The 27,574-nt window shown below is 39.6% G+C and overlaps 2 protein-coding genes across 3 annotated transcripts in view; both read left to right on the forward strand.

The window, feature by feature from the left end:
- elna (elastin a) overlaps positions 1-3,368 on the forward strand; it is a 38,638-nt gene extending 35,270 nt beyond the window's left edge. The window contains exons 35-45 of the mRNA XM_072392507.1: positions 9-41; positions 188-259; positions 397-435; positions 739-858; positions 1,055-1,144; positions 1,799-1,888; positions 2,123-2,212; positions 2,331-2,360; positions 2,444-2,476; positions 2,798-2,884; positions 2,977-3,368. Coding sequence (XP_072248608.1) covers positions 9-41; positions 188-259; positions 397-435; positions 739-858; positions 1,055-1,144; positions 1,799-1,888; positions 2,123-2,212; positions 2,331-2,360; positions 2,444-2,476; positions 2,798-2,884; positions 2,977-3,140 — 848 coding nt within the window. The 3' untranslated portion in view covers positions 3,141-3,368. The remainder of the gene's footprint in view (positions 1-8; positions 42-187; positions 260-396; positions 436-738; positions 859-1,054; positions 1,145-1,798; positions 1,889-2,122; positions 2,213-2,330; positions 2,361-2,443; positions 2,477-2,797; positions 2,885-2,976) is intronic.
- Positions 3,369-13,231: 9,863 nt separating this feature from the next.
- The window catches only part of limk1a (LIM domain kinase 1a), a 44,802-nt gene continuing 30,459 nt past the window's right edge, over positions 13,232-27,574 (forward strand). The window contains exons 1-2 of one of the 2 annotated variants that reach the window (XM_072392508.1): positions 13,232-13,496; positions 15,790-15,889. In XM_072392508.1, coding sequence (XP_072248609.1) covers positions 13,439-13,496; positions 15,790-15,889 — 158 coding nt within the window. In that variant the 5' untranslated portion in view covers positions 13,232-13,438. Of the gene's footprint in view, positions 13,497-15,789; positions 15,890-23,975; positions 24,146-27,574 lie in introns of those variants that run through there. The other variant, XM_072392509.1, reaches the window with a different exon arrangement.

Consider the following 27,574-nt stretch of genomic DNA (forward strand, 5'->3'; position numbering starts at 1 on the left):
TTGTGCAGCTCTGGGAGCTGGTGCCAAACCTCCTAATTATGGTGAGATTTTTACATTTACCATTTTTATTACATATTCATTCATTTCAGTATGTACAGTTGTACAACAATTAATTCCAAGGTTACTAGACTTTATTTGGTTTGCAAATATGATAATGGAATTAGCTGGCAATGGTACAAATTAACAGGAGTCCAACAACCAGGCCTAGGAGGCGTCCCAGGAGGAGCAAGACAGATACTACCTGGGGGTGGCTATGGTGGTACGTTGTTAAAATGGAACTTTAGCTCGGACAAAAAAATTATTTTGTACAAGTCAAGTGCATGTGCTGTTTTTTTCGTACCTATCTTGTGTGATTTAACAAATTATCAGTCCAAAAAATTGTGTGTTTGATCGCAGGTTATGGAGGTGGTGCTGGAGTCAAAGCACCAAAATACGGTATGCCTTCCTAACGTTAGACCATATGTGAGTAAGATGATTGTTTTCAACTGTAGGAAGGCCAAGAGCGCAATTAGAACTGAGTGCTCTGTTCCACCTATAGCTAACATACAAAACAAAGTAGATAATTTAACTGATATCAGTGCAACAGCTGCAAAACACAGCTATGGAAATGTTCAGATGAACATTTCAAATATGTTCTGGTGGAAAAACTGCAGTTTTCAAACATTAACGTAAGTTATTTGAATTCAATTTTATTGATAATGCAGCAAGGATTCAGTCCTCTTTTTTTCTCTCAAACAGGATATTTTGGAGGAGCTGGAACAAGGTTAGGAGGACTGCCACAGTCTGGAGGAGCAGGAGGAATACCTTTTGTTCCAGGAGGTGGACAATACTCCGCAGCAGCAAAGGCCGCTAAATATGGTAGAAAAATTTGCACAAAAACACAGAAACTCTTCACAATCAGTGACATTTATATAAAAATAAACTGACCTTGAACAGGTTTAATTTTCAGTAATTACAAGTGTCTTCTTGCTTTATCTACTACTACCTACTACACATTTTTTTCTTCTGTCATTTGCAAATTAATGATGCAACCTGCTCTGTTTCTCTGAATTAGGTGTTGCAGGAGGAGCTGGAGCAGGATTGGGAGCAGGAGGAGTACCAGGAGGAGGACAATATTCTGCTGCTGCAAAAGCTGCTAAATATGGTATTATGAATGAGTACACAAACACAAACATTATGGATCAAAAGTGCATGTTTACTCTATAACTGCCTCTCATTACTCTCTTTATTACTCTTTCAAATATTTTCTGTATGGCTTTACCTTATCCTACTTTTTAAAATTGTATGTATTCAAACATAAACTGCCAATTAATACTATTTTCTAGTGTATAAACTGTGGTGGAAATTTTAGTAAGGCACAGAGTCAATTATTTTCTGAGGAGATAAGATGCTTTTAATAGTAATATCTTGCAAGAGAGAACAACAGTAGAAAATACAGAGTTGTTCTGACAACTGAGACAAAGACACTGACTTATATTGCCCACTTGTCACGTTATCCCTCCTTGGGTATAGTTGATTGTTCTTCTGCCTTTGCTCCCCAACCATCAGTTGAGGTTACCCAGACACAGTCGTAAATATCAGCCTCACCCCTGCCCCCCTTAAAGTGCAGCTGTCTCATTATAACAAGCCCACCATTGGAAAGAGGAATTTAAGAAAACAGGACAGGGTGGTACCTTGTAGCTGGGTCATTTGCAGGTTATACACAGTAACACTCAATACAATGCATATAAGAATTAATTGTCCATTACAATGGTTATTTTATTGTATTTAACTTTTTAACTCTTTTTCCTTTAACTAGGTGTTGCAGGAGGAGCTGGAACAGGACTGGGAGCAGGAGGAGTACCTGGAGGAGGGCAATATTCTGCTGCTGCAAAAGCTGCTAAATATGGTATTATGAATGAGTACACAAACACAAACATTATGGATCAAAAGACACTCAGTGTGTGTTTATTCTATAACTGTCCGAATATTTTCTGTATGGCTTTACCTTATCCTACTTTTTAAAATTGTATGTATTCAAGCATAAACTGCCAATTAATACTTTTTTCTAGTGTATAAACATGACATAAAATGACATGTGGTCATTTTGTTGTATTTAACTTGCTCTTTTTCTTTTAATTAGGTGTTGCAGGAGGAGCAGGAGCAGGATTGGGAGCAGGTGGAGTACCAGGAGGGGGACAATATTCTGCTGCTGCAAAAGCTGCTAAATACGGTATGATAAGTACACACACATACATACAAACACAAACTAATTTCTAGTGTATAAACTGACATATATGGTCATTTTATTGTATTTAACTTGCTCTTTTTCCTTTAATTACGTGTTGCAGGAGGCGGAGTGGGAACTGGAGGAGTAACTGGTAATGTACAATTATCTACCCCTTATTTCAGAATTTATGCAACATCATACACTGTGCGATGATGAAGGTGTGTATTTATACAGGATATGGAGGCGGTGCAAAAGCACCAAAATACGGTAAGTTGAACCAACCTATTTAAAATACATAAAATTCTAATGAATGGGGGAGGGACTGCCATATATTTCGACATATTTTTGTGTTCCCTGTGAATATAGAACCGAAGGAGACCTAGGTTCTTAGTGTCAAGATGTCACACTTACAAATCCACATGCAGCTATATACAATTTCCTATAGAAATGAGAACACAGTAGTAGATAAATTGGAGACATTAATGTTTGTCGTTCTGTAGGAATCAAACTGTTAAAAAAAGATGTTTACGGGAATGAAATCTAGAAATCATGGCATCAATTCATAGATTTTATGTGGGATTCCTGCAGGAGTCATCACTGGAGGAGGACTCGTTCCAGGAGCGACTCCATCTGCCAGTGGTGTTCCAAATGGTTCTCTTGTTCCTGGGAAACCAGGTGAAACTTTGAAGAGTTCATTATTGTCATTCATGTGCCTTTTTATGCTGTACAAGTTAGGCTTCAGAATTTAAGTTTTAAATCCTTTACAGGAAAGGATGTAGGTCTTGCTGGAACGGCTCAACCAGGTACAGTTAAATACCAAAACCATGCACACTTACACATCTATGCTTTTGCAACAGCTATATTCTGCATACTCATTGCCTGCCAACAAATCTTACACATTGGTTTTATTGCTAGTGCTACCAGCTATTGACCACCTTTAGCTTACAGGATCCAGCTGTGGCAGTATCAAGGTCCACTTCACAGCTTCTGCATTTTATGGCTTTTATCACACTGCGCCTGTTAAAAGCACACTGAATGAAACCGGAACCTGTTGTCTTTTTGGCAGGGCCAACGCCTAGTGCTGAACTTAGGGAGACCCCAGAGGTCCCACAGCCCAGTAAGACTGCTGCTTGCATACAGCTTTCAACCACAAAGTGAAATATGTGACATTTATCTTTTTATGGATTTGTTACTCTGATGTACATTAGTAGGATTCACTCCTGTCTGTATTTGTGAATGTGAATATCTTCCAAACATGGTACCTTACTGTGTCATAGTGTCCATACTTGGCAACCAACTGATTACAGATTTAGGTCTTAAAAGCACGTTATGGTGTCCCAGACTTTAGTAATTGTTTAGCTGCTGTAACGTGTTTATTTAGCTACTTTTGGCATCAGCTTTATCTGCTTTGTCAAATAAAAGAATATTTACATGAAGCAGACACATGTGCTGAAAGAGGAATTGATTTGAGCTGCTGGTTTTCCCACAGTATTAGGCAGTTGTAGCCCTAGTTTTCTTTTTTCTTATAATAACCCCTTAGCTTTTCACTGCAGCTTGCTGTGCTTAATGAATTATTCTCAACATCATTCTTTACATATTGTATCTATTTGTTGTGAGGTCATGAAAAGCGTACTTGACCCAGGATGTCATCTTCCCATTATAAACAGATAAAGGCAATTTGAATGTCTGCACTTACAATATTAGAATTGTTCCAGTTTTGTGATTTTCAGAAACTGTATAAGCTTATTGAAATCATTGCTTTCACAGTTACAGTCCCTTTAACTAACTTTTCTTTTTCTTTTTTCTTTGTTCTTATGTGAAAACAGGCGGTAAGTAACAGCATTCATTGCATTTACTTCCTTTAACGCTAATGTAAGTCTCTTTTGGTTTTAATGGATTTTTTTAACCTTGACTTTTTCTCAACAGTTGCTGGTGGAATCATACAGCCTAGTGGTAAGTGGTACAAGTGACATGATTTTTCATTATTGCTAGTTAATATTCATTCGGATTCATTTCTATTTACCGTTAATGCTATTACATGATGTTGTTTTATTTCTCAGCTGGAACAAGTGTTGGTAAATATGCATAAATTCTCTCTTCTTATTCTATATCAGAGAATGCTAAACATGGTTATTCTGTGTGTTATGTATAGAAACAGTCGATGTGATAAAATCTTTGCCTCCTATATTTCTGTCACAGGTGGAGTTGGAGTTCCAGCACCCTCTGGTGATCAGAACAGTTTTCTTAATCTCTTGTACATTCATTCATTATATGCCAATAATCGAGTTCCTAAATTCACTAAACCCTGTGTTTAATTCTTATCAGAATAAATTCAGTGAGGCTGCTATTTCTAACTCTTTTTGTACATTGTTTTTTGCTTAATGCGTCTGCTGTAAACTTTGCTTGTGTTTTTACAGGCCAAATTCCAACTGGTAAGTGTGAGCAGTCTGGTTTCATCTGCCGTTATACCATACAGATTTTGCTCGATTAACTGCGCCAATCTTACATTTGTCAATAAAATATTAGTGTGTTACATTCATCTGGCCACACGGTGGCGACAAAGACAAATACAACAGCTACTGCTGGGCTCTGCTGCAGTCTGTGACCAATGACGCTGTTTTTTTTTCAGGTGCTGGTGTCAAACAACCGAAACCATTCCTACCAGGTAAAGATTAGCTGAAAATTCCCTCCAGAGATTTGTAAATGTGATTAATTTATTTTTCAGTATGTTACTACATTGTACTCTTTGCTCTGATTTGCTTGCTTTCTGTCTGCATTGTCTTAACGTTTCATTACACTGGCTTTGCCGTTCCATCACCACAAAATTGACATTAAATAAGCTGTAATTGCATAAAGTTACATGAAAATCCTAAATGCTCAGTCCTGAAGTTTAGTGCTAAACATTATTCCCTTCATTTCTACCATCCTTGTAACTTTGGCAGAAAGGGTTACATGACATGTGAACATGTTCCTTATATTTGTCTCTAATCTGTATTCAACTTGTAGACTATAAAACTGTTCATGTTCATGTTCTGTTCATGTATGATGTCATTATAAGTTGAATGTTAAGTTCGGTACATTTGCTATTTGTCCTGTATGGATTACAGGATCAATGCTACCTGCTGGCAGTTTTTTCTTCGACATCAGAGTGCACACTCAGCATCTTAACTCTATCAGACCTCGTCATTATAGATTCAGAACATTCTCATTATTTAATCAATACACTTTTTATATTCCCTGTTTTACATGCGAGCTGCATTTATCTTAACAAGCACACTCAGTCTAGACACCAATTGGCTGAACTTGAATCAATAAAACGACCAGTTTGTGTAAAAGGAAAAGCTGCATCAGGCCTTTCTTAAACCAAATACACTGGCTCAACAGTCATCAGCAGGTTCACGGTTTTTGCTGTTTCGCTCTTTTTCTTGCTTTTTTCTGTGGGACGCTCATGTATGAATGCTAATACAAAAAACAATCAATGTTAGGCGAGTCGTATGTGAGAATAAAAGGGCCCAATCAGGATAAAATCGCATTCAAAATTCATATTTCCTCTCATATTTAGTTGTTATACTGTATTTGATGTTTGGCTTTTATAACATTTCGAATTAAAGTTTTTTTTTAAAGAAGCTGGTCACGTATGGTGATAACAGTAACTAAGAGTTTATTTATATTTATCGCCTTATTGTCTTGATGAGTTACAAGTCCATGGACATTTTGTTGAATGGAGTCTAATAATTTTCATACTAATGTGGAATAAATCTTTCTCTCCACATGTCTGGGTGCAGGCGGATACCCCTATGGATATGGAGGCAAGTCTCCTATATATAGACTATATATAGATAGTTTTGGTTTAATCTGGAGTAAGTAATATTGCTCTTTTTTTGTGCTTTTGTGCCTTATCCAGGTACCGGCACTGGAGTTGGACCAGGGCTTGGAACACTTCCTGGAGCAAAGCCTCTGAAACCTCCAGGTACATTTGTACTTTTCTATCTTAAACAAATGTTCCAACCAGAGTTTCTTCTTTTGGCATATTTGCCGTGTGCTTTCTGTCTTGTTATTTTTACATTTTTGTTGTGTTGTTCTTTATAGTAGCAGGAGGTGGAGTAGGAATCCCACTGGCAGCAGGAGGTTATCAAGGTCAGTACACACCTATTTTTCAACATTTACAGTGAACTCCAAGAACTTAACAATAAAAAAAAAGAAGTAAGTCCCTGACACAAAGTGCAGGAGAGGGGTTGATCTACCAAACAATAATGTCACCCTTCTCTATCATCATGATTCAGGGGGATACAATCCATATCAGCAAGGTTATGGACAGGGTATGTATGAAAGGAGAGGAGCTTAACAACATTAATACACAATCTTCCCCCAACTTAAAAAAAAAACAAATTGTTTGGTCCAGTGCTCAAAGTGACAGTTGGTCAGGAGATGCCATCACATCACACTTCCTGTGCAGGAAATTGGTCAACATGCTGATAAGCGTTTGTATGGTACACACAGAGTATCAGGAATGAGCTGCTTTGATGAAGGAACTCAACTGGCGTTTCAGTGGAGCTTTTCTAGTCTTTCTACATCTGTTGTACATTCCTGTTTGTTTAAATAATCACATATGAGCCAGTCCCCTCTGTGTGTCCTCCTGTAGTTGGACAAGGAGCAGCTGGTGTTGGAGCTAAAGCGCCTAAACCAGGTAGTGTAACAGCCCTCATACTGTTGGAGCAAATGAAAACACAATGTAAATGTGTTTTGAACTCTTTTTCTTACAATCCCCCATTTAGTAAAAGTTGTAAAGCTTATAGTTACGTTAGAAGGCAGATGTGGCGGTTTGAAGATCCAAATTACTTATACGCTACATTACTAATTTCTGCCCTGCTTTCCATTCAAATGATACTAGAAGATTTTCAGTGCTGTATCTCATAAACAACTTTTTGGTTTTGTAGTTAGATGTGTTATACGATAAAGTTCTGTTTGTTGATTAAGTAAATAAGGACATTTTATGTTGCACAGAGAGGTTAATTAAAAACTTCAGTATTCTCTAGTTTTGGTGAAATCTAGTTATGAAATGTAGTTATTTCACCAACACCTCAAGATCTAGCTCCACCAAATGTACCGTTAGGAATTTGTAAATGGAGCAAATCAACAAGAGATAATTTCCCACTGGAGACTGGATACATAATGTCACAGTGAGATTGTCTGAAGATAACACAAACCCCTCAGAGAGTCCTGCCCTAAGATAGCTCGTAACTTGGATGTGGTTATTGTGGATGAGTTCATCTGAGACACTGGCCACATTTTGGGGCGATAGGACAACACAGTAATCATAAAACATACAACTTATACATACAGTGTGTCCCAACATTAGAAACATTTTCACGATCGGTCTCTATACTTTTAATCTGAACAGGTTACGGGAATCTTGGAGCTGGTGGTGGTTATCAGCAAGGTGAGGATTTGTCTCCCTTCTGTTTAATCCACTTTACTCATCAAACATTGGTGGGTTGTTTTTTTCTTCAAATGGATTCACATGGGCGATACACAACAAAATTCGCATGTGCTGTGTATTGGTGCCTTTCATCTTCCTCTCCTGCCCATCAGTGATGGATGAGTGTAATCACACAGCAGCAGTGCAGCCTCCTCTCACCTCCCTAGAGACACTTTACAGACTACTCACAAAAGGTCACGGCCCTAATCTTTCTCCCAGTGGTCGGACATGTTGCTGCACAACATATGCAGCAGAGAGATTTTCCAAATTGTGTATTGTGGAATTATGAAAATTGGGTCAAGTGGTCATAGTCATTGTATTTAACCCTCCATATTGTCAATGTTATTTATAATTTACAATCAAGACGCGGTGAACTGGATCTGAAAAGAAATTCTTCTTTTCATCGAGCCACTCCTATTGTCAGCACTAGTGACTTATTTCCTTCAGTGCATTTTTTTAAATCTCCATGGTAACTGCTTTCTGAATTCACAGGAGTGCCTCCTGGTTATGGAGGATACCCCCAGCAGTTTTACCCAGGTAAAAGATCTGCTTCCTGTGTGCACATAAGTTTTTCTTCCTGACAGACTTTCTGAAATAGGGATTTTGCAGAGGAGTCTGTGACAGAAATTATGTAACATACTTTGTGTTTAAGACGGTGATTAACGCTTCTGTGTAGTGCCCTCTCAGAGTTTCTTGTGCTATAAATCAGTGGAGACAACCCAACAGACAACTAAATTGAACCATTTATCTTTAGAAAGAGGACACAAAAGAAGAAGATAGTGATCCTAACCCTTCATAAACGTGCTGTCTCTGTTTCAGGGAAGCAAATTTAAACAATTAGGTCTAATCATAGTTTTTGAAAACATTCCAGGTGAATTTGCTAATATCCAAGCTGCCTCCTCATAGACGTGGATTATTGCACAGATGTCACTTTAACTTTTCGTCCTTGTTTCTGGGTCAGAAGGTGGATTAATGTTGCACCTGCAGGTATCAAAGCTGAACAGAGGAAATTAAAGAAAAAAACTGAATGCATCACGTCTACTTTAGAGCATAAAGAAAAGGAGAATGTGGCTGATGCAACAAGAAGTTTCCCCTTCTTCAATTTCAGTTCTTTCCATTGAACAACAGAAGAGGAATTTATACAGGGAAATAACATATTTTGTAGCTTTTTGAACATAATTTTTGACATGTCTTAGCCTTCATTGTCTTCTTCACTTTGTACTTTCCTCTTAAGCCAATTCCAGTTTCAACACACTTACACTTTGTAAGTGTCCTTGTAATTAACATTTTACTGGTCAGAGTAGAGTAGAAAGATATCTCATGTTAATCTTGAAAAGGCCTGATTTTTTTATTGCAGTATTTTGTTTTATTTTATGAGTTTTTTGTCACATTTACTGGAGAAACATTTGATTCCTTTAAGTGAAGTATCTGTGGGGGATTTTTGTTTTTCTAAAAATGAACTAGGAGAATTATTTATTTTTTACTTCTGTGCAACTAATTATGAAAAAGAGTTACTTTGCATAAAGTAGCAGATTACATTATTGTTACTGTAATCATTCACTCATCACACTAAAAAGACAAAGCCAAAAGCATCTATACAACATGTGTTTTGCTAAAATTTAGTTTCTGTGTTTTAAATGCAGACAAAAGACTACCGTCACTGTGTCTGATTCCTTTAAATCATTGAGCATTTTCAAACCAGACAGCTCAGCTCTAGGTTTAAGTGCCCCTTGTGTGATCTTTTCTGATGTCAACAATTTTATACTTCTTATACTTCCTGGCCAAAATAAATGCACCAGTCTTTTGAAACAGATCCAAAGTGGTTTTATCTCAGCAGTTTTGTGCTGGCACCAACTCATCGCCTATTTCTCTTTGCTTTTTTACCAAGGTGCATACGGGCCAGCCGGACTGACTCCCCAACAAGGTACCAAATACCTGTGATGTCACATTGTTGAACAAAAAGTCCTCCTGGTGCAGACACGGTCTTAGTGAACAAGTGCCTGTTTAATTGTTTGATTCCTCTCATTCGTTCCGCCGAGCTCATCGGAGGAAGATAGTGAACCAGATTATTTGGATTAGTTTGGATAAGCTGTGTGCTTGTCAGTGCAGACTGTGCAGAACAGCCTGTGTGCTGACAATCTGCAATTTCTTGAACATGGATAATGCTGCTATTGGGTTCATTGGAGGCAAGACTTTACACTAGATATTATAACTTCACTGGCTTGATCTATCACAGTAGCTGAGGTATTGACAAGTTTGAAAGGCAGCTGCATTGACTTCTTAAGGATTTTTTTTATTTTATCCATGAACAATAATGCCTAAAACACACTCACGTTAGAAATAGAGACCTTTCTATCCTTGTACAGCTCAGTTAGCAACAGAGAAGTTACATAAGCATAAACTCTCCCCACAGCGATCGTCATTATGCACAAACCAAACATGTGCTGTTTTGTATGACAGGACGTTTTTGGATGTTGATGGAAGATGGGAGTTTTTTTTCCCAATATATTAGCAGCTGTTTCTTTTTCATACAGCTGTGACCTGATTGACAGTGTGGACCTTTTTGATATTTTTGATATTTTCACCCATCATAGCAGGAAATACAACAGGTGAAATACATATTTTTTCAAATGACAGCACTCAGTCTAGGTGAACAAGTTGTTGGATTCTTGTTTGGTGAAGTTGCTCATTGGGGTCCTCAAATGAAGCTGAGCCATCTTTGACATAATAAGCCTCTGCTCTGCCATTTCCTGCAGTGACAAGTCAAAATGTAAAAGAGGTTTGTTGCTCTTTATTACACATTCATAATCCCAAAAACTCATCTTTGAAGAAAAAAAGCTGGAATGAGAGAGGAGCAGACTGTGTCCAGTCAGCTGGTCTACTGTTTTACATTAAAACCGAAGCCATAGAATGAATTACGTTTAGAAAGATGATCTTCACCCTGCTTATAAAACGAGACTTTAAGTGTTTGTTTTCTTCTCTTTCTTCTGCTGTTTTGTAGCCAAAGCTGCAAAGTACGGTCCACTGCAGGGCTTCCTTGGTGGTGCAGGAGCAGGAGGTGGAGGAGGAGGAGGAGCCTATAGAGGTATGTGTCTTACTCGCATTCTCTCTGATAGGAATGCAAACAATTATTTGGCATGTGTACGAGTGCATGGCTGTGAAATTAAACTGTAGCTCTGCTGGTGTTTGCTGCAGGCGGCGTTGCAGGATGCCAGGGCAAATACTGTGGGAGGAGGAAGTAGAGGATCTCTTGAGATCCAGTGACCTCAAGAAACCATGGTGCTACTGCATGATTGAGAATGTACATTTTATATGCAAACATGCCCCATTAGACAATCTGTAAAGATGTTTGTTTCTACTTACTTGACTTCAGCGTCTGTTTTTATACAAACCCACCGACCCAGAATTTTGTACACGTTCTGATGTGACTTATAGTGCCTTTAATCATTAATGTGTTCAAGTTAATCAGCTTTAACTCTCTATACTGCACCAGCCTTCTCATTATATGCTTAATGTTTGTGTTTTCTATGTGTTGCATCGTGTGTGTGTGTGTGTTATTTAGTCACAAGGTTGTGTTGTTGTGTTAAAGATGCCTGAATCCTCAGCTATCAATGTGACCCACATATGATTTCCCTTTCCCCTCGTCTTCGGTCTGGAGCTCATCACCTCTCTGACGTGTCTCAGGGAGGGCGGGTTGGTCGGAGCATGTTCAAGATCTGATCAAATCTGGCCAATCTTTACGCCGCCCCTTGCTCCCCGTTTTCTCTGCTGCTATTTTTAGGCTTGCTGGATATAAAGCAGCAGGGAACCAGGGCTCTGGCCAACCCATCTGCTCTCTGCGACTTTGCTGATTCTAGTTGCTGTGCAGATCAGTTGTCTCAGCATTTTTTTTTAAAGAAGCTGAAGACAATCAAAAAGTGCTTCATTCTTTACAGGAATGAGGAAGCTTTCAATTTCAAGTAGATCAAATAGGATTCAGTTACAACTTTGGCATGTACATTGTGCATGGTTGAATGTCACTGTGTTAATGTGTGGGACAAATAGAGTGCTTCAGTCTTCTTCCAAACTTTACTCTCATTTATATTAATGTAACTTGTCATTATGTGATTGTTCAACATTTTTGCAACTTGCTTTGACTCATAGTTTTATTGTTATCAGGAAACCTGAGCAACCTTTGCTTTTTGCATTCATTTACTGTTATTAACTGTAGTACAGATTAACGCTTTGTTTAATGGGAGAGCCCCTTGTGTTTATGTGAGGCATAAAATCCTCTTGTTCATTTACTTGAGCTACTTTTATAAAGGCTTTACTGACCAAAGGTTCCTGAGCGCTGTCGCCAAGTGACCCCATCTCTCTAACTGTGTACTGTATTTTGTACTAATTTGATGTTGGCTGGCTTCAGTTCCTTCACTCGGTGCTGTGTAAGAATTGTCTTTGAGCCTCGCTGGGTCCGACCTGGTCTTATGTGGCGTGGGATAGTCTTCATCTTTATTTAAAACTGTTTTTAGAAGGAGGAACAGTGTGGTTTTGCACTTTTTATATCCCCACGACACATGTGACTTGTTCCGAGATACCCCAGCTTTTCATGTGCTTCAACAAGTAACAAAATAAAATGTTTTAAAAGAACACGTGTCTCACTGTTTGTTTTTTTCACTTGGAATACTGGAATACCCTTTTCTGCCTGTTTGAAGTGATGTTTTTCTCCAGGGAAAAATGATAATTCAGTTACTATTAGAGTTGGTGTATTCTAAAGTCTGATATGTTTGTACTGTAATGAAAACAAACCTCAAATTAAGCAGATGTTGTGCTTCCGCCTGAGTGTTGTGGCAAGAAAACTGACCGTAACCACCTTGTGTTGCTTTTCTCCAAAGATCTCCCGGGAGAAAAACCGACCTGTGATCCACATCCTGCAAAAGGAGCTCACACTACTGTTGCTCCATTTGCAGGAGCTTTCTGTCCTGCTGGCAAAACACCACAGTGTCTCTGTGGAGCTGTAGAATATTCTCACTGTCATACCAAAACAGGCAGTCTATCCTTTCCTCATCATTTCTTGAAAATGTCCTGGGAAAAGGGGAAAATAACAGAAGAAAACTGCCAGCTACAGGAAAACAGACCCTGCTTCCTGTAAATGTGCTGCATTTAAACACCATAGCAGGCGCAGGATATGTTACATTTATCAATTTCCATTTGCTCACATTTCAAGATTTCTCTACTTTAGCTGCATTTAACAATTAACCCTCTATACCACATTTCAGCTACTTTTACAATCTACTCTGCTGTTCTGTTTTTTTTTCCAGTCATTGCACTACAATGATTGTAGTACAAATGAACTGACATGCTCGCGTCCTCCTTTTCTACCAACATGTTAAATAAATTCTAACTCCTCTGCAGGAAGCAGATACTTGTAGTTTTGTACGGAGCATGGTGATGGGTGGTGGCAGTCTTCCTCCCGCCTCCTCTCCTTGAGGAAAAAAAAAAGAATTCAATAAACGGGGCGTGTTCCTGGTTGGCCAGCTAGTTTCCCCCTCTCCCCGGCTCAGCTACTTTATTGGTCGGCGACTCTCTTGAATGAAGCGCCGCAGAAACGTGCGGACTCCAGCAGCCGGAGGAAGAAGTGTGGCCCGCCTCGGGGAGAGACCGACTCACAGCGACACTACCGCCGGGTGCGCTGCGGTGCTGGTGGTCGGACACCGGTTATCTGTCAAACAGAGGCGGCTGGCTCTCTCCCGGAGCTCAGTGTCGGAGAGTGAATGAGGTTGATGCTGCTCTGTTGCTCCTGGAAGGACGAACGCATGGGAGAGGAGGAAGGTAAGGGGGCTGCGGACTGTTTTGGGGCGGGAGATGCAGAGACGGCGGCGCATCCTCTGCAAAGCACAGAGGACGCTGCACCCAAAGTGGAGCAAAATCCAGCGCTTTGCACTGCTTCCTCAGCTAGTTTGGACGTTTCCTGAACATACTCGGATGTGGCAGCGGTGTGTCTGCTGGGAGTGGGTTTGTGCATGTTGTGCTGCCACTGAAGCCATGTTCTCTTCGACTCGATGCACCCATCCTGTTTGTATGCAGAGATCCCACTCAGGCCATGCTCACTCTTCATTAGTTCCTAGCCCAAACATGATCTGCATATAAAAATGCAGTACAAAAAGATCGCCTTACTTCAATGCAGACCACAATTGTTTTGTAGGCTTGAACTCAAATGAACAACACATCCCTGTAGGCCGTTTTCTGATACGGAGTTGCTGCTTTCCACACCTACTAAAGACTCAAGTTTGATTCCTTTAATCATGTGTATAACTAAGATTTCATCATTTAAATTAATAGCTGATAGCTGCTTTAATTGACTGCAATTTGAGATTAGCAAGGCTCATCTTTTCTTAATTCCTTGCAAATCAATTCATTGTTTTGTATCTTCTAGACTGTAAAACATGATGACACAGACAGGTACTGTTTGTCTTCAGTGAAGGTTGTAGACTGGCTCTATGACTGCGCATATCTGATGAAATGCCACCTGCCACATGTCATGATATTATATAGCTTACGTGCAACTTACTCTGTCAGTCAGGTTCTCTCAGCAGGACAACGGTGGTTTTATATGATGTTTCACTTTGCATTTCAGCGAGTTGAGCTCATCTGTGGAAAGAGCTGCTGGAATTATCTGTGAGAAGGGAGCCGACAAGGGTGGGGCTCTCCCACCTGTACAGGTTGCACAGCATGTGGAGGCACTGAGATGTGTCTGTTTGCCTCTGCTGTTCTCTCTGAGGTCAGAAGAACTGAAAGCGAAGCTGTGTGATGGAAAGATGAGGCGCTCACTCAGGCCTCAGGCAGTACGGCAATGAGCCAAACTCACTCTGCCAAAGCACATTTCAACAGACAAACGAATAATGTACAATGACACCAGTATCCACATGTTCTGCTGCGGCACTTTTCCAGCTACAGATGTTGACCTCTGAACTGATCTGTGATCAGAAATTTGCTTTTTTATAGCTTTGATGCTCACAAGGGAGGATAAGTGGTTGTGTTTGCTCTTTTTTAAAATTGATGCCGTTTTTCTTGCATGTCAGTCGCCTGAAGTATAATTAGCCTAAATAGACATTTTCAATCCTACAAACTGTATAAAAATATGTTGCTTTTTTTTTTTAGACTTTTACAGAGTTAAAACCAGTGATGCTGTCATAGAGGGATGTATTAGACAGACATTAAGAGGCGTATTTTCTTTGCAAGCAGAGGCAGGATCATTATGAGATATGATGCATTTACTGGCTGCCCTGTTAATATTTGTTGTTACTTTGCATCTCACCTCCTCCTGCTCAGGATGTGAAGAGCGTGTGATTTGTTTTCAGGCAAATGAGCTGCAGCAACAAAAGCATTTACTGTGTGCAGCTCAGTGTCTGCTGCCACCTCGTCCTCTGGAGTGAACAAACCCTCACTTCTGCTTTCTCTTTGATGCATCACGGAATGATCTGTCCCCACTCTGTCCCCACTCTGCCAAATTGTTTCTTCCTGAGACTGAACATTTTGCTCATTAGAGAGGAGGAATCTGCTAATCTGATATGCAGCTATTAACGGTCTTATCAGGAAAGTTTAGTTGTTCTGATGTGTGTGTCGGTTAAATTGGAAAAGTTTAGAGAAAGCCATCTAGAGTGAGCTTTTAAACCAATAAACAAAAATGTGAGTCGTCACAAAGATGAAAAATAATTTTTCTTTAGTTTGAGGAAGTAGTTATTAGAAAATGTTTTAGTTGAGTTTCAATAATCAGAATGATGTTAGAATATTCAAAGATTTGATGCAACAAGTGTTGTTTATGATGAATTTCATCCTGCTGAGTAATCGCTCGTTAAATCTTCCTGAATAGAGCTGCGGTCCTCTTTTACTTGTACTCGTGTTCTGCCGCTGGTAAGAATGGAGGCTGTCAAGCACACTGTTTGTTGAGGTTTTGACTCTGTTTCAGCTGAACTGTGAACCAGCAGCTGTGATTTGCATAGAAAATTAGACAACAGCCTGAGGCCAACGCACACACCTTGTTGTAGGAAGCGCTCTAGCTTTATTGAAGCTTATGAAAAGTTATGTTACTTATGTCTTTCCTGTGTCTTATGTGTCGTTTCAGCTGGCGGAAGTTTGCCCGTTTGTGCGGGATGCAGACAGAGGATCTATGACGAGCAGTACCTCCAGGCCCTCAACAGTGACTGGCACACTGTCTGCTTCAGGTACTGTGAGCACAAACTGACTGCGACACACAAACCCAGAATTACTGTAGGATACTGTAGAATAACTGAGTTTCAGGCCATTTGGGGCACCAGGAAAAAAAAAAGCAAACAGAAAAACAGCACTCGCGTATCATCACCTAATTGTTTAAGAAATTTGTCAGCGTATAAGGTTCTGTTTACACATCTTGTCCCTGGTGGGTGTAATACTGTCCAATATTTAGTCTGCTTCAGCTGTTTTTAGTCTCGATCAGCTCGTGTAGGAAATATCTTCTCTCTGTAGCCCCCAAAAGCTTTGGTATGGAAGCTCTGAGAGGTCAATTACAAGATACCGATCCACTCTTTGTCAGATTTACTTTCTTCTCTGACAGTGTGAGCAGGTGGATATAATCTTTTAAAGTTCCTTCATTCCCTTCCTCAATTTTTGGAAAATGTGGGGAAAAAAATAATTTGGTCGGTGGATTGTTTTTTTTATTTCGGTGAATAGAATGTTCCAGTTTCTTATTAGACCTTTTCCTCCTGCATGAATCAGGGCAGTGAACATTTTGAAATTGAATTGATTATGTTCTTTTCTGTTTTCTTTGGCTTTTAGGGTCATCTTCTTGTTTTTTGTATTACTTGTTTCTCCCTCAAGAGGGTGTAAAGTGAACAACTGCCCTTGACGGTGATAAGCTAGATTTTTTTTATTTTTTTTTGCCTCTCTTTCAGGGCTTCGATAGTTCAGTGTGTCTCTGTTTCTAGTAACTGTGGGTTTATGATGAGACTTGACTGAAAAATGACTTTCTGAAATTATTATTATTTTTTTTTTGCTGATGACTTGAAGCATTTTAAAGGGCGGTTAATGAGAGAGTGGATGGAGCATAGAGCAGAGACGTGTTTGTCGATTAATAGAGATAATAATATTTTTTTAATAATAAAAAAAAACTGTCAAAGATGCAGCTCCCAGATATAAGCATTATGGCATCATGTTTACAGTATTCTCTGCCACCTTCGTTCCTGTAAGAAAACCTTTTTTCATTAGATCTTTTCTTTTTACTTTGTTTGTGTGTAGTTTGAGTTAAAAGTCCTAAAAACAGAATTAACAAGATCTACTTTATGATTTTTCAGTGCTCTCTTGGTTTTTGAATAATTGCTTGTTAACAGCTAAAAGCAACAGCATCTGATAGTTCAATAAATTCCAGACTTTGATCGGGTCACGGCATGGCCTGGTACATTTATCTAATGACTACTGTTATCTGTGCTGAATGTCATCGTTATGCATGATCATTAGAGTTGTTTCAATGCTATTTAAAAACAGCTAACTGGAAATAATGGAAATGTTGTGTTTCCGTCACAATTCTATGTTGTTTTCCTCTTCCGAACTCTAATATTCGACCGACTACAGTTCGATTAGAATCTATCGACACTGTCGTCCTGTATTTAGCTGCAAAGTTAAACAGCAAAGCAGCAATGTGGGCACATTTTAGTTTGAAGTCCGATGAATGAAGAAGAAACTCTTTATTCGATTTGTTGCAAAAAGGTGGCGGTCAAAGACACAAATAAGGCTATTCTAAAACTAAAAAGAAACCGAACGTAAAAACACAACAAAAACATTCATAACAATCTTTCGCATGACCGTTGATCATCGGGTGAAATATTTGTTTTTATGGTGGCAGCTCGAGTCTGAGCCTGCAGGAAAATTAGCTGGATTTACGTCAGATGTGTTCTCATGATTTCGGAGACTTGTACACTTTGTAGAGATGTTGCGGTAACGTGTTCCTGTCACTTAGACTAACAGCCTGCACACATTTCATCACCGGCTTTAGGTTACAGTTGAGGATTCCTGAAGACACAGTAACCCTGAAGCAGAAACATGTCGTTTGTTTCAACAAGTTCTGACTGGTTCAGCCGTCAACGTCTGTACCTCAGACACTTACAGGCTGCTGTCTCTTTGCACAGAAACAGTCAGACTTGAGCAGTCTTATGTGGTTATCTGTTACATTCATACAGAAAAAGAAAAGAAAGAGATTAGGTTTTTCCACTTGTAGACAGACAAGTTTCCATTTTTTTTTTTTCTAGACTTCAAAAAGCCTTCTTGTCCACACTGGCTCGCACATTAAAATACAAAACATAAAATCAAACATCTCCAGCTGCTTTCCACCTTCTTCCTAAATCTCTGGAGAACTTTTACATTATTGTAGCTCTATGCGTAACGTGTTGTGCCACCTCTTCCTTCAGATCAATACGCTTCAGGTCGTATCTGATCATTGATTCAGATTTCCAGCAGCTTGTGCTGAGCTGCGTCATATTCCTTTTACAGTATCACATCCTCAGATGACAAATAAAAATGCAAATAGTTGCACAGTTTGATGAAATGTTAAGAAAAAGGTTGAGCTATACGGTGTCTTTGATCTGCTTAGATGCATCAGTACTGTGGCAAAAACATCTGGAACATTGTGTTATCCTTAGTGCTGTTACTGTAAGAAGTTCAGCTTGTGTTGTGTGTATTATTAACAAGGTACGGTCGTTAATGTTTAATGATAATATCTCTGTGTCTCTGTGTCCTCTGTCTTACGTCCCTCATGGTGCGAGCCTAAGTTCTGACAGACAACAGACCAAACAACCTCTCGTCCAGGAGTTCTTGACTCATGCAGCTTGTGGTCAACCATCTGAACGCACCATCGCATATCAGCCTGTTTCCCTCACCCAGACAGCACTTCGTCCTGAAAATAGAGGGCTGTAGCTTTCAGGTGCAGTCAGTAAAGTCGTTCAGGGTCTTTGCACAAATGAACTGCACATTTTGCACAGAGTGACAACACAAATGCTGCTGTTCAACAATAAAAAAAAACCAAACAAAATAAAGGATAAAATGCAGCAGAAATAGTTAGATAGCTCTCTTTTTTTTAGTTTACACATTTGTTCTTTTTGTCAGCGGGCAGTGCCTACGTTACCCACAATGCACCCAGTCAAAGACCGCCACAGACTTTAATTTAAGTAGCAGTGCAAAATAAAGCCAACAAGAACCGCTCTGTCTACAACTGAACTCTCAAAAAAGTCGAATTTATCGCTATGTTTGACTTGAAGTCAATCATCTAAGTAACATTAAATAAAATGATTATCATGATAATCAAAATATGTTGGTTACTTATATTTCTGGGCTCTGATAGCTGACTTCCTACGTGATAGTGTGGTCCTGAGCACCAACCACTAACTTTTAGTAGCCGAATACAACATGTTACACATTTGTACAATATCTCAGCTGTTAGAAAAGCTCTCATTAGTGTGCGCCTCTCTGCCTCAGTGTCAATAATTCCAGCAGCAATCAATCCTTTTAAATTTGTCACTGCTAGCTCTGTCTGTCTGACTTCATTTACCTTTCCTTTTTTTTTTTAACTCACGCAAGTGTCACTTTTCAGAGATACAAACTCTGCCGACTCAAATTGCATCAACAGAGCAGCAGCAACTGCATATTGACACTGTGTGTTCACACATGTATTTCCTACTGAATCGCTCCACTAAAAAGATGATATTGTCAGCTTCCACTATATGCCACACGCTCATGTTGATGGCGTCCCTCTGACTCTTTTCTTTATTTCATTTTGAGCTTGTCAGTCGGCTGAGTTACCCCTCAGCGTGTCAATAACGATCTCTCCTGACCGGATGTCTGAATAGGAAATCTGAGCAGGGTATCTGGGTTCGATGGTGCGCACGTGCGTGTGTGTGTGTGTGTGTGTGTGTGATGCTTACACAGACACAGTGAGGCTCTGCAGATCTTTGTCCTCTCATGTGAACCCTCTCCCACACACCTTTTATTTGTACAATTTGGACTGCTTATCACAGCGTTTCTCTGGAACTACCATCATTATGTGTGATGTGCTGTGGGTAGTCATCTTGGTGTAGCTGATTCAGCCCTGTGCAAACTTCATCACAATCCTTTGAGACACAACACGTCTGATCCTGTGAAATGTGAGTTGTATTTCCGTCTGCAGCACACGGCTCAGATAGCAGGATTGTTATAGAAAAGGAGGGTTGAGCCTGTCTTGTACTAGTCATCTATCTGTGGAAAACTGAGCAGACATGCAGAGCCCAGAGGTTCATCAGCCCAGGGAAAAGGAAGTGAGCCCACAGAGCTTTTTGGAGAATGTCAAGAGTCGTCCCCTGGGTGGAACGTTAAAAACAAAAACAACACAAAAAGACTCACTGTTTCTCTGGAAATAGCATCGGCCTGCTGTGAACTTCATGGGAAAATGCAGCCGAGCTCCTTTTTCACATTAGCTATTTTCTGCTTTGTGTTTGTCCCAGAGCTAAACTGTTACACAGAGACTGTTTATTAGGAATGCATCAACAATCTTTATTCACTGTCACGAGGGAAGACAAACAAAACTTTATCGATCCGAATCCGATGCACATCTTTATGACCAGACGGAAGCAACCTTTTTCCACTGTTCAGTCAAACGTATTGATTGTGTTGTGTTTCTGTGTCACTGTGGTCTGGTTGTAGTGATGAGAGGGACAGTTATTGACAACATTGTAGTGGAGCGGGGCTCTGTGGAGTGACTGATGTGCTGTGTGATTTTGGGCTGTTAATTTTGAGAATATTAGATTATAAACCTCTGATATTGGTAACTGATTATCATCTTTTTTTATTATTATTGTTGTCTTTTATCTTGTCCTTTTTTATCCTTTTCTATGTTGTTTGGGGGCATTTTGTGTTTGTGTTTTTTCACAGTAAATTTTTTTCACCAAGCTCGAAAAAACACAACTGTTACAGTGATATAAGAATTTCACATTTGTGGTGTTAAACCTCAGCTAACTGTCCATGATATACATCATTTTGTGAGTAACAAATATTTTGCTCACGTTAGCTGCATGAGGCGTATATGATAGATGACCAATATGTGACAAAAATTGAACACCGTCGCTTTAACTGGGGGCCACAGGTCGGGACTCGAAGCCAGGCCTACAGCAATAAGGACTAATAAGGATAAGGTCACAGATTGAGTCTTTAACTGATTGTAGATGCTATAGAATTACATATTTTATGTAATAAAAGGGACAGTTGTGAAATGTTACAGAAGAGCACATCTATGCTCATTCAGACATGATGATAAAATGTGCAGTAGCTGTCAGATTAATGCAAAGCCTGTGAAAGGGGCTTCAGGTTGAAGACTGCGGCTACTTCTCCTTGCCTCCATTGTGGCTTCAAGAGGTAGAAACTTCACTCTAAATCAATCTCAACCTCTCGTTGTGGCTCTAAGAAATGATGTGCAAGAGGATTTCCTGTCCCTTTTAGTTGTTGTGTCTGATTCTTTTGTTTTTTAGGTTTAATTTGCTCATTATATCAGCTATATTATCGAGTCTGAATCAGCAGCTGACAGTGATAGAAATAGATTGTTTTCATTCCTCTGTAGCTATATTGGTAATAAAACAGCCTCAGAAATTTGTATCAACCAGGATAAGGCTGTACTGAAAATGTGCATTTATGAGTTAAAACTTGAGCAGTGCTGCAGTCTCACTGCAGTATCCTGCAGCTTCCTCCCGCACCCATGAAAACTACTTCTACTGGCAGTCACTGCCCAAACTATTTGTCCCAAAGGACTGCACAGGCTTTGCTTATTTGGCACTTACGAGCTCTTTTTTTAATTATTTTTTTTTATTCCCCGAGCATGTACAGTAAATTTGACTTTCAGAGCGTTAGCGAGAAAATATGAGTTAAACTGTTTAGACAAGGCTGCCTTTGTCCAAGGACTGGCTGAAACAAACAACCCACTGGTGCTGTGGGACACATTTGTGTCCCTGTGGCTCACTTTGGCAAGACCATCACCACTATCTCTGTCTGAAAACATATCATGTGAGCAGGTTGAGATGCAGTGAAATTTGGTGAGTCACATAGAGCTGCAGTGACTCAGCTGTTTCCAGATGAACTCTGCCTGGTGACAGGAGCTGCAGGAAATGATATAAACAGCTGGAGACGATCCATCTGTTCTATTTACCTAATTGTCGACACTGAGCTGAGGTTGTTGATGATGCTTTCCAAGTTGAAGAAATTCTTATTGTAATTATTTTTTTTTGTGCCCATTTCACTACACAAAAATAAAGGAAGCCCTCTTTTAAACATCTTCAAACTATCGAGCTGTGTACCCCTCAGGTCTGAAGCAGATCTGACGAACAGCTGTGGGGAAAATGACTGAAATACACACAGGCAAAAAGGGCTGCATTCGCTAGTGAGACGTGATAATCACTGTTGGTCAAATAACATTTGATATGCAAGCATATCTGTCCGTTAACAATGGTCTGTTTCATTATTAAGTGTCAGATCTGAAGTTTATATAAACTTCTATCAAAGCCATTTAATGATGTTAAAATGACCTACCCAAAAACATGTTTTTGGTAACGTAACAGAAATGTAATCTTTAAGTCCTGAGACAGCCTCATACTGCGTATGTGCTGTAAATAATGAGCCATGCTGGTTTATCTATAGAGACTGTTGCTATGGTGACCCGTGGCCAAGATGTCCATGTGGACCACCACCTCCGTCGTTTGCTAAATTTCTTCCCCAGACGCTCTGAGTAGCATCAACGGTGGCAGAAGAACCAGTCAGATCTTAAAACCCCGATTTTATATTAATTTTTTTTTTTTTAAAAAGTGGGGACGCCGTGTAAAATGTCAATAAAAATAGAATGCATTGATTTGCACGACCCCAACAACTAATTTACTGTATAATTCACAACAGAATACAGAAAACGTATCAAATGTTGAAAGAATGACATTTTACTATTTAGAAAATAAATATTAGCTCATTGTGAATTTGATAACAGCAACGAAAGGCTGACAAAGTGGGTGGGACTAAAAAGAAACGACTGGGGGAACTCTAATGAGGTTCACTGATAACAGGATTGGGTATAAAAAGAGGACCTTAGAGAGGCAGAGTCTCAGAAGTAAATATGGGCAGAGGTTCAGCAAATTGTGGAGCAATTTCAGAATAATGTTTCTTATCACAGACATGTGAAGGCTTTGAATATTCCATCAGCGACAGCACATAATATCATCAGAAGATTAAGAGAATCTGGAGACATCTCTGTGTCTCTGCAAGTAGCATGAACGAAAACAATAGCGTACAGCATTAAAAACGGACATGATTCTGTAAATCACTGCATGGGCTCAGGAACATTCATTGGCTGTGAACACAGCTCAAAAATTCAGGTTAAAGGTTTATCAGGTAAATAAGTAATCATACAGTATGTGAACATGATCTGGGAGCACAGCAGTTTTCTCTGGCTCAAAGCTTATCGAAAAATAAACTGAGACAAAGTGGAAAAACTGTGGTCAGGTGAATCCAAATCTGAAATTTGTTTTGGATTCCATGGACGCCTTGTTGTCCAGACTAAACAAGAGAGGGACCATCTGGTTTGTTATCAGCGCTCAGTTGAAAATTCTCCATCTCCGATGGTATGAGGCTTTCATTAGATTAACAACGGATTAATGGCCATTTACTATGATTTGGGTAGTCTGAAAACTCTTGTTAATGTTCTATCACTACATCAACTTACATTCTTCATGCCCTCATCAAGAAACATCCTAGAACAAAAAAAAAATCATCAAGCTATTCAGTAAACTACCATCGGTTGATTTGTCTTTCTGAGGGTGACAGCTCATTGTTTGGGGCTGCTAAAACTTCCGTTCTGAGTGATGTTCCACTTCGGATGTGATAATAAGAAGCTGTTGTCTCAATTCACCTCATCTCATCGTTTAGAAAGCAGAGCACTTCAGTTCCCCTGTTAGGAGGCTGCTATATCTGATTATCTGAGAGGATGAGGAAGGGTTTAACCGATGATGGACAGCTGGAAAATGTGATTAGGGCTGCCAAAATCTTTAAACTGATTGACAAGTGCAGGAAATGGGCTGTTCACATTAGTCCGGGCAGACTCTTTAAGAGGTTGAAAAGAAAGAAATAATCTGCTGTGAGGTAGGCAGGGCAGCTGTGGGCGAAGCCCTTGCTGTCACAGGGTCAGGTCCTCTCCCAGAGGATGGGAAACGCACGATAAAGAAGCGTGACCCTCCTCTCTCGATGCAGCTGCACTGAGAGAGGAAGTAGAGGAAGGCAGAGACAGAGCACAGAAAGGCAGCAGCATTGAAGCCTCTGACAGCCAAGCGGTGCAAGCTGAACATCAGACCTGCTGACATGAGTATGTCCTCAAACTGTCAAAACAAGACCTTCGCTCCCATGGGTGACGCGTCAGCAAAGAACAGATGCAGAGGGAAGCGTCTGCCGCAAAAGCTGTAAGTGATGAATTTGGATTAATTTAGCCTGAAAGAGTGAAAATGAAGTTTATTGGCACGTACAGTCAACTCAAACTGCACGTGCTCGCTTGTTTCAGGGCTTTGGACTCAGTCACATGATCTCAGATGTAGAATGAAGCTGCAGCTAAGCTTTGATCACTAATTAGTGATTATTTGCTTTTCAAAATACTAGAAAACTGAAAATACTGTTGTAAAATGGCTATTTTGCCATTATTCACAATGTGTATCACTGTTTGATCATCTTCATACCCAGGAAACTGAAACTTTGAATGTTTTCTTTATCTTAGGAGTTTCTTCTCAAGTAACTTTTAGAAATATCGGCAGATTAATCAAGATCACTGCTTTTTATTTCAAGTGATTAGTTCTTAACCCTCCTTTACTGGTTAAAGTTAATACAGGATACAGGCGAACGTAACTTTATGCCCAGTAAAGTCAAAAGATTTAAATCTAAACTGATGATTATTCCTGTTTATTGATTATTTTGGGTCATGTTCTCATTGACTTGATCACACGTCAGCTGAGTTATTTCTCACTGGGACTTTTTCTGTCGATCAGTTGACGACCAAAGCCACGAGCTAAGGCGATGTGCTCTGTTTTTCGATGATCGGTAAGGTGGTTCAGGGCTGTTGTTTCACTTCCTGTTTCTTTCAGTCAGACACTCTTAACCTGACATATTTGTAATTAAAAGCAGAATTATTATCCGGTGTTTGCACTTACAATCAGTTTACGTGTCGTGACCAGTGTGTTAGACTGGGATGTAGTGACTGAAGTTTACTCATTTCTCTTTCTGAAGTTACATCTCACTTCCCCAAATACACAACACGCATCGGTCCACTGTGTCCCACTTCTTTATCTCGGAATTTACCCAAAATTTGTTTTGACTTCCCTCTTCTCAAGCTGTGACACTGACTCAAAGCTCGCAGCCCCGCATGTGACTGTCATCATCTGTGTGGTTTGGACTTTATTGTTTTGTCTTTGAATATCTTGTCTGTGTAAGATGTTGCGTTCACTGACACCACATGAGAGTCCAGTGTCCAGTGGTTTTGTGTCGGTATCTTAATGTGTGTGGCTGACAGAGGGGAAACTCATTTGTCCATCTCATTTGATGAAGTTTGCTGCAGAAGTTACCTATTTTTAAAAAAAAAAAAACCTGAACGGGAAACATTTTGTGAAACTGAAACACAGAATTGAGACCCTGAACTGCAGCCACAACACAAAACACAGACATGGCTGCACAGCTGTTCCCATACCTCAGTGGTACTCAGTATCAGTGTAACACTGCTGAACTATCCTGTTATTGAGTTTATGGTCTGTCTGTACCAAATAATCCATTGCTTTTATTCAAACCTGCATTCTAGGATTACATCTAGTTTTTATTCTGCCTTTAATTTCCTTTTCACATTTGTCATCATGAGTTCAGCTGTAACAAAGAGGGTCATTGATGTAACTTCGAAATATTTTTGTCATGATTTGAATATTGTTGTTTTAAGCTTTGTCCCTAAAAGTAATGGTTAGCTCAAAATTTCTCTTTCATTTTCCTTTTTTTTTTAAGACATAGGAAATAATTTCCTGTTTAGTTTTTCCCTCTTCAATCACAGACGCTCACTTTAGTTTTTTCTCTCAATAGCTGCTTTCTAAAATGACTACTTTGTTGCTTCCACCACAGTTTATTTAGGTGTTTGCATAGTTTCTCTGCAGGATGTGAAACTCAGGATGTGTAATCTATGTTTATCTTCATGTGACATGATGTTTTTGATCAACAACCCTTTGCTTGAGCCAGAATATTGTATTTTGAATTGCATATTTGTGAGAATCAGAGTTGCCTCCAGGTCGTCATTGAGTATCTTCAAATGTGTTTTATAAAGTTTTGTATTTTACATTTTGACATAAGCCTGTTATTTGAAAAGAAAAAAGAAGTATTAATAATCTCTTTGAACTCATCACCATCGTGTCCCAGAGTTCATACCAGCTGATAACATTTGAGGGGAGACAGGAGTTGTTCTGTCTCCTGGCACATTTTGATTAATCTCCATCCTCATGTCTCTGACATTTCACTCTCACTGCTACACTTTAATCACACTTTTAAAATTCCATTTTGTGGAGCTCGGAGATGATGGGGTCCAGACTTAAACCCTGAATGTGATTTTTTTATTTTATTTTTTTTTAAAAAGAAGATTAAAGCCCTCATTTTCCTTCCACAATCATGTTTGACCTCAATCATTTAGCAGAACTGTGCAGTGGAGTCACCTTCAAAATATAGAGTGGTGTAAAAACGGGCCTCGCCTTTAGTTGCTAAGTTAAATAACTAAAGTGTGGATGCTGTACGGAAGTGTTACCGTCAGGTTTAGTCAAGATGTGGGATTAATGACTCCCTGATTTACAGAATGTTGATTCGGTAAAGACAATCTTATATTCAAGGTACCCAAAGCTAATTCCAATCAAACTGTAGATGTCACAACAATAGTAATGATAAGAAGAAGAAGAAGTTTGTACAATTATTTGATATCAACCAAGTTGAAGTTAGTCTCAAACCTCAATTAAATTCTGTTTCTGTTCAGTTCATCCACCAGTATTGAAGGGAGCCACTGAAATATGTGATGCTTCATCACCAGAAAGCGTTATTCATATTCTCTTTCAGTGTAGTCAGGATTCACGTTTCAACAACCTGCTGTTTGTTTTATTTTATTCATTTTTAGGTTTGGTTTGTGTATGGATTTACCACCAAAACAGAGCAATCCCCGAAATAAGAAGTGAGTAAACCAATAAAAACGGATCAAATCCTGACCACTGTGAGCCACATGATGCCCCCTTTTTGTCCCATTTCTGTATGTTGCCGTCTATGGTACGCCTTCTCAGTATTCAAAGTCTGTATTCTGCATGTCATGTTATCAGAAACGTAGTTCCACACCTGTGTGATGCGAAAAGACAAGAACTAAAAGTAAATATTTTTTGGGTTGTTCAGATTAAATGGAGAGTTACAGTTATGGAATGGCTTCAGTCATTTCAGTGTACAACCATGGCATGATTTTTAAAAGAATGAAACACTCTGTGATACCAGAGCTAACTTTAAACGCTCTGCCACTAGTTTCACTTCACATGCTAGTGTCCTCGGTTTGTTTTTAAACTCAGACTTGAAAACCTTCTATGTGAACCTTCTTCTCAATGAGAGCTGCTGAGCATTCATCCTGGTTCCCAGAGCTTCCTCTTTTATCATTGATCTGCTCTGGAACAAGTGAGAAGGCCCCAGACTGACTGTGCTGACAGCCAGCCAGTCAGGGCAGCTTAACAGTCACAAAGGAAACTGCTGCCGTGCACCTCATTTACTCACAGTCTGCCGAGGCTTCTGTTTACCACGTGAATAGACCCCCGCCCCCCCCAGTCTCCCACAGCCTGAAACATTTGTTCAGC

This window comes from Leuresthes tenuis, unplaced genomic scaffold (assembly GCF_036924035.1).
Source record: "Leuresthes tenuis unplaced genomic scaffold, fLeuTen1.0.hap1 SCAF_9, whole genome shotgun sequence".
Taxonomy (NCBI): domain Eukaryota; kingdom Metazoa; phylum Chordata; class Actinopteri; order Atheriniformes; family Atherinopsidae; genus Leuresthes; species Leuresthes tenuis.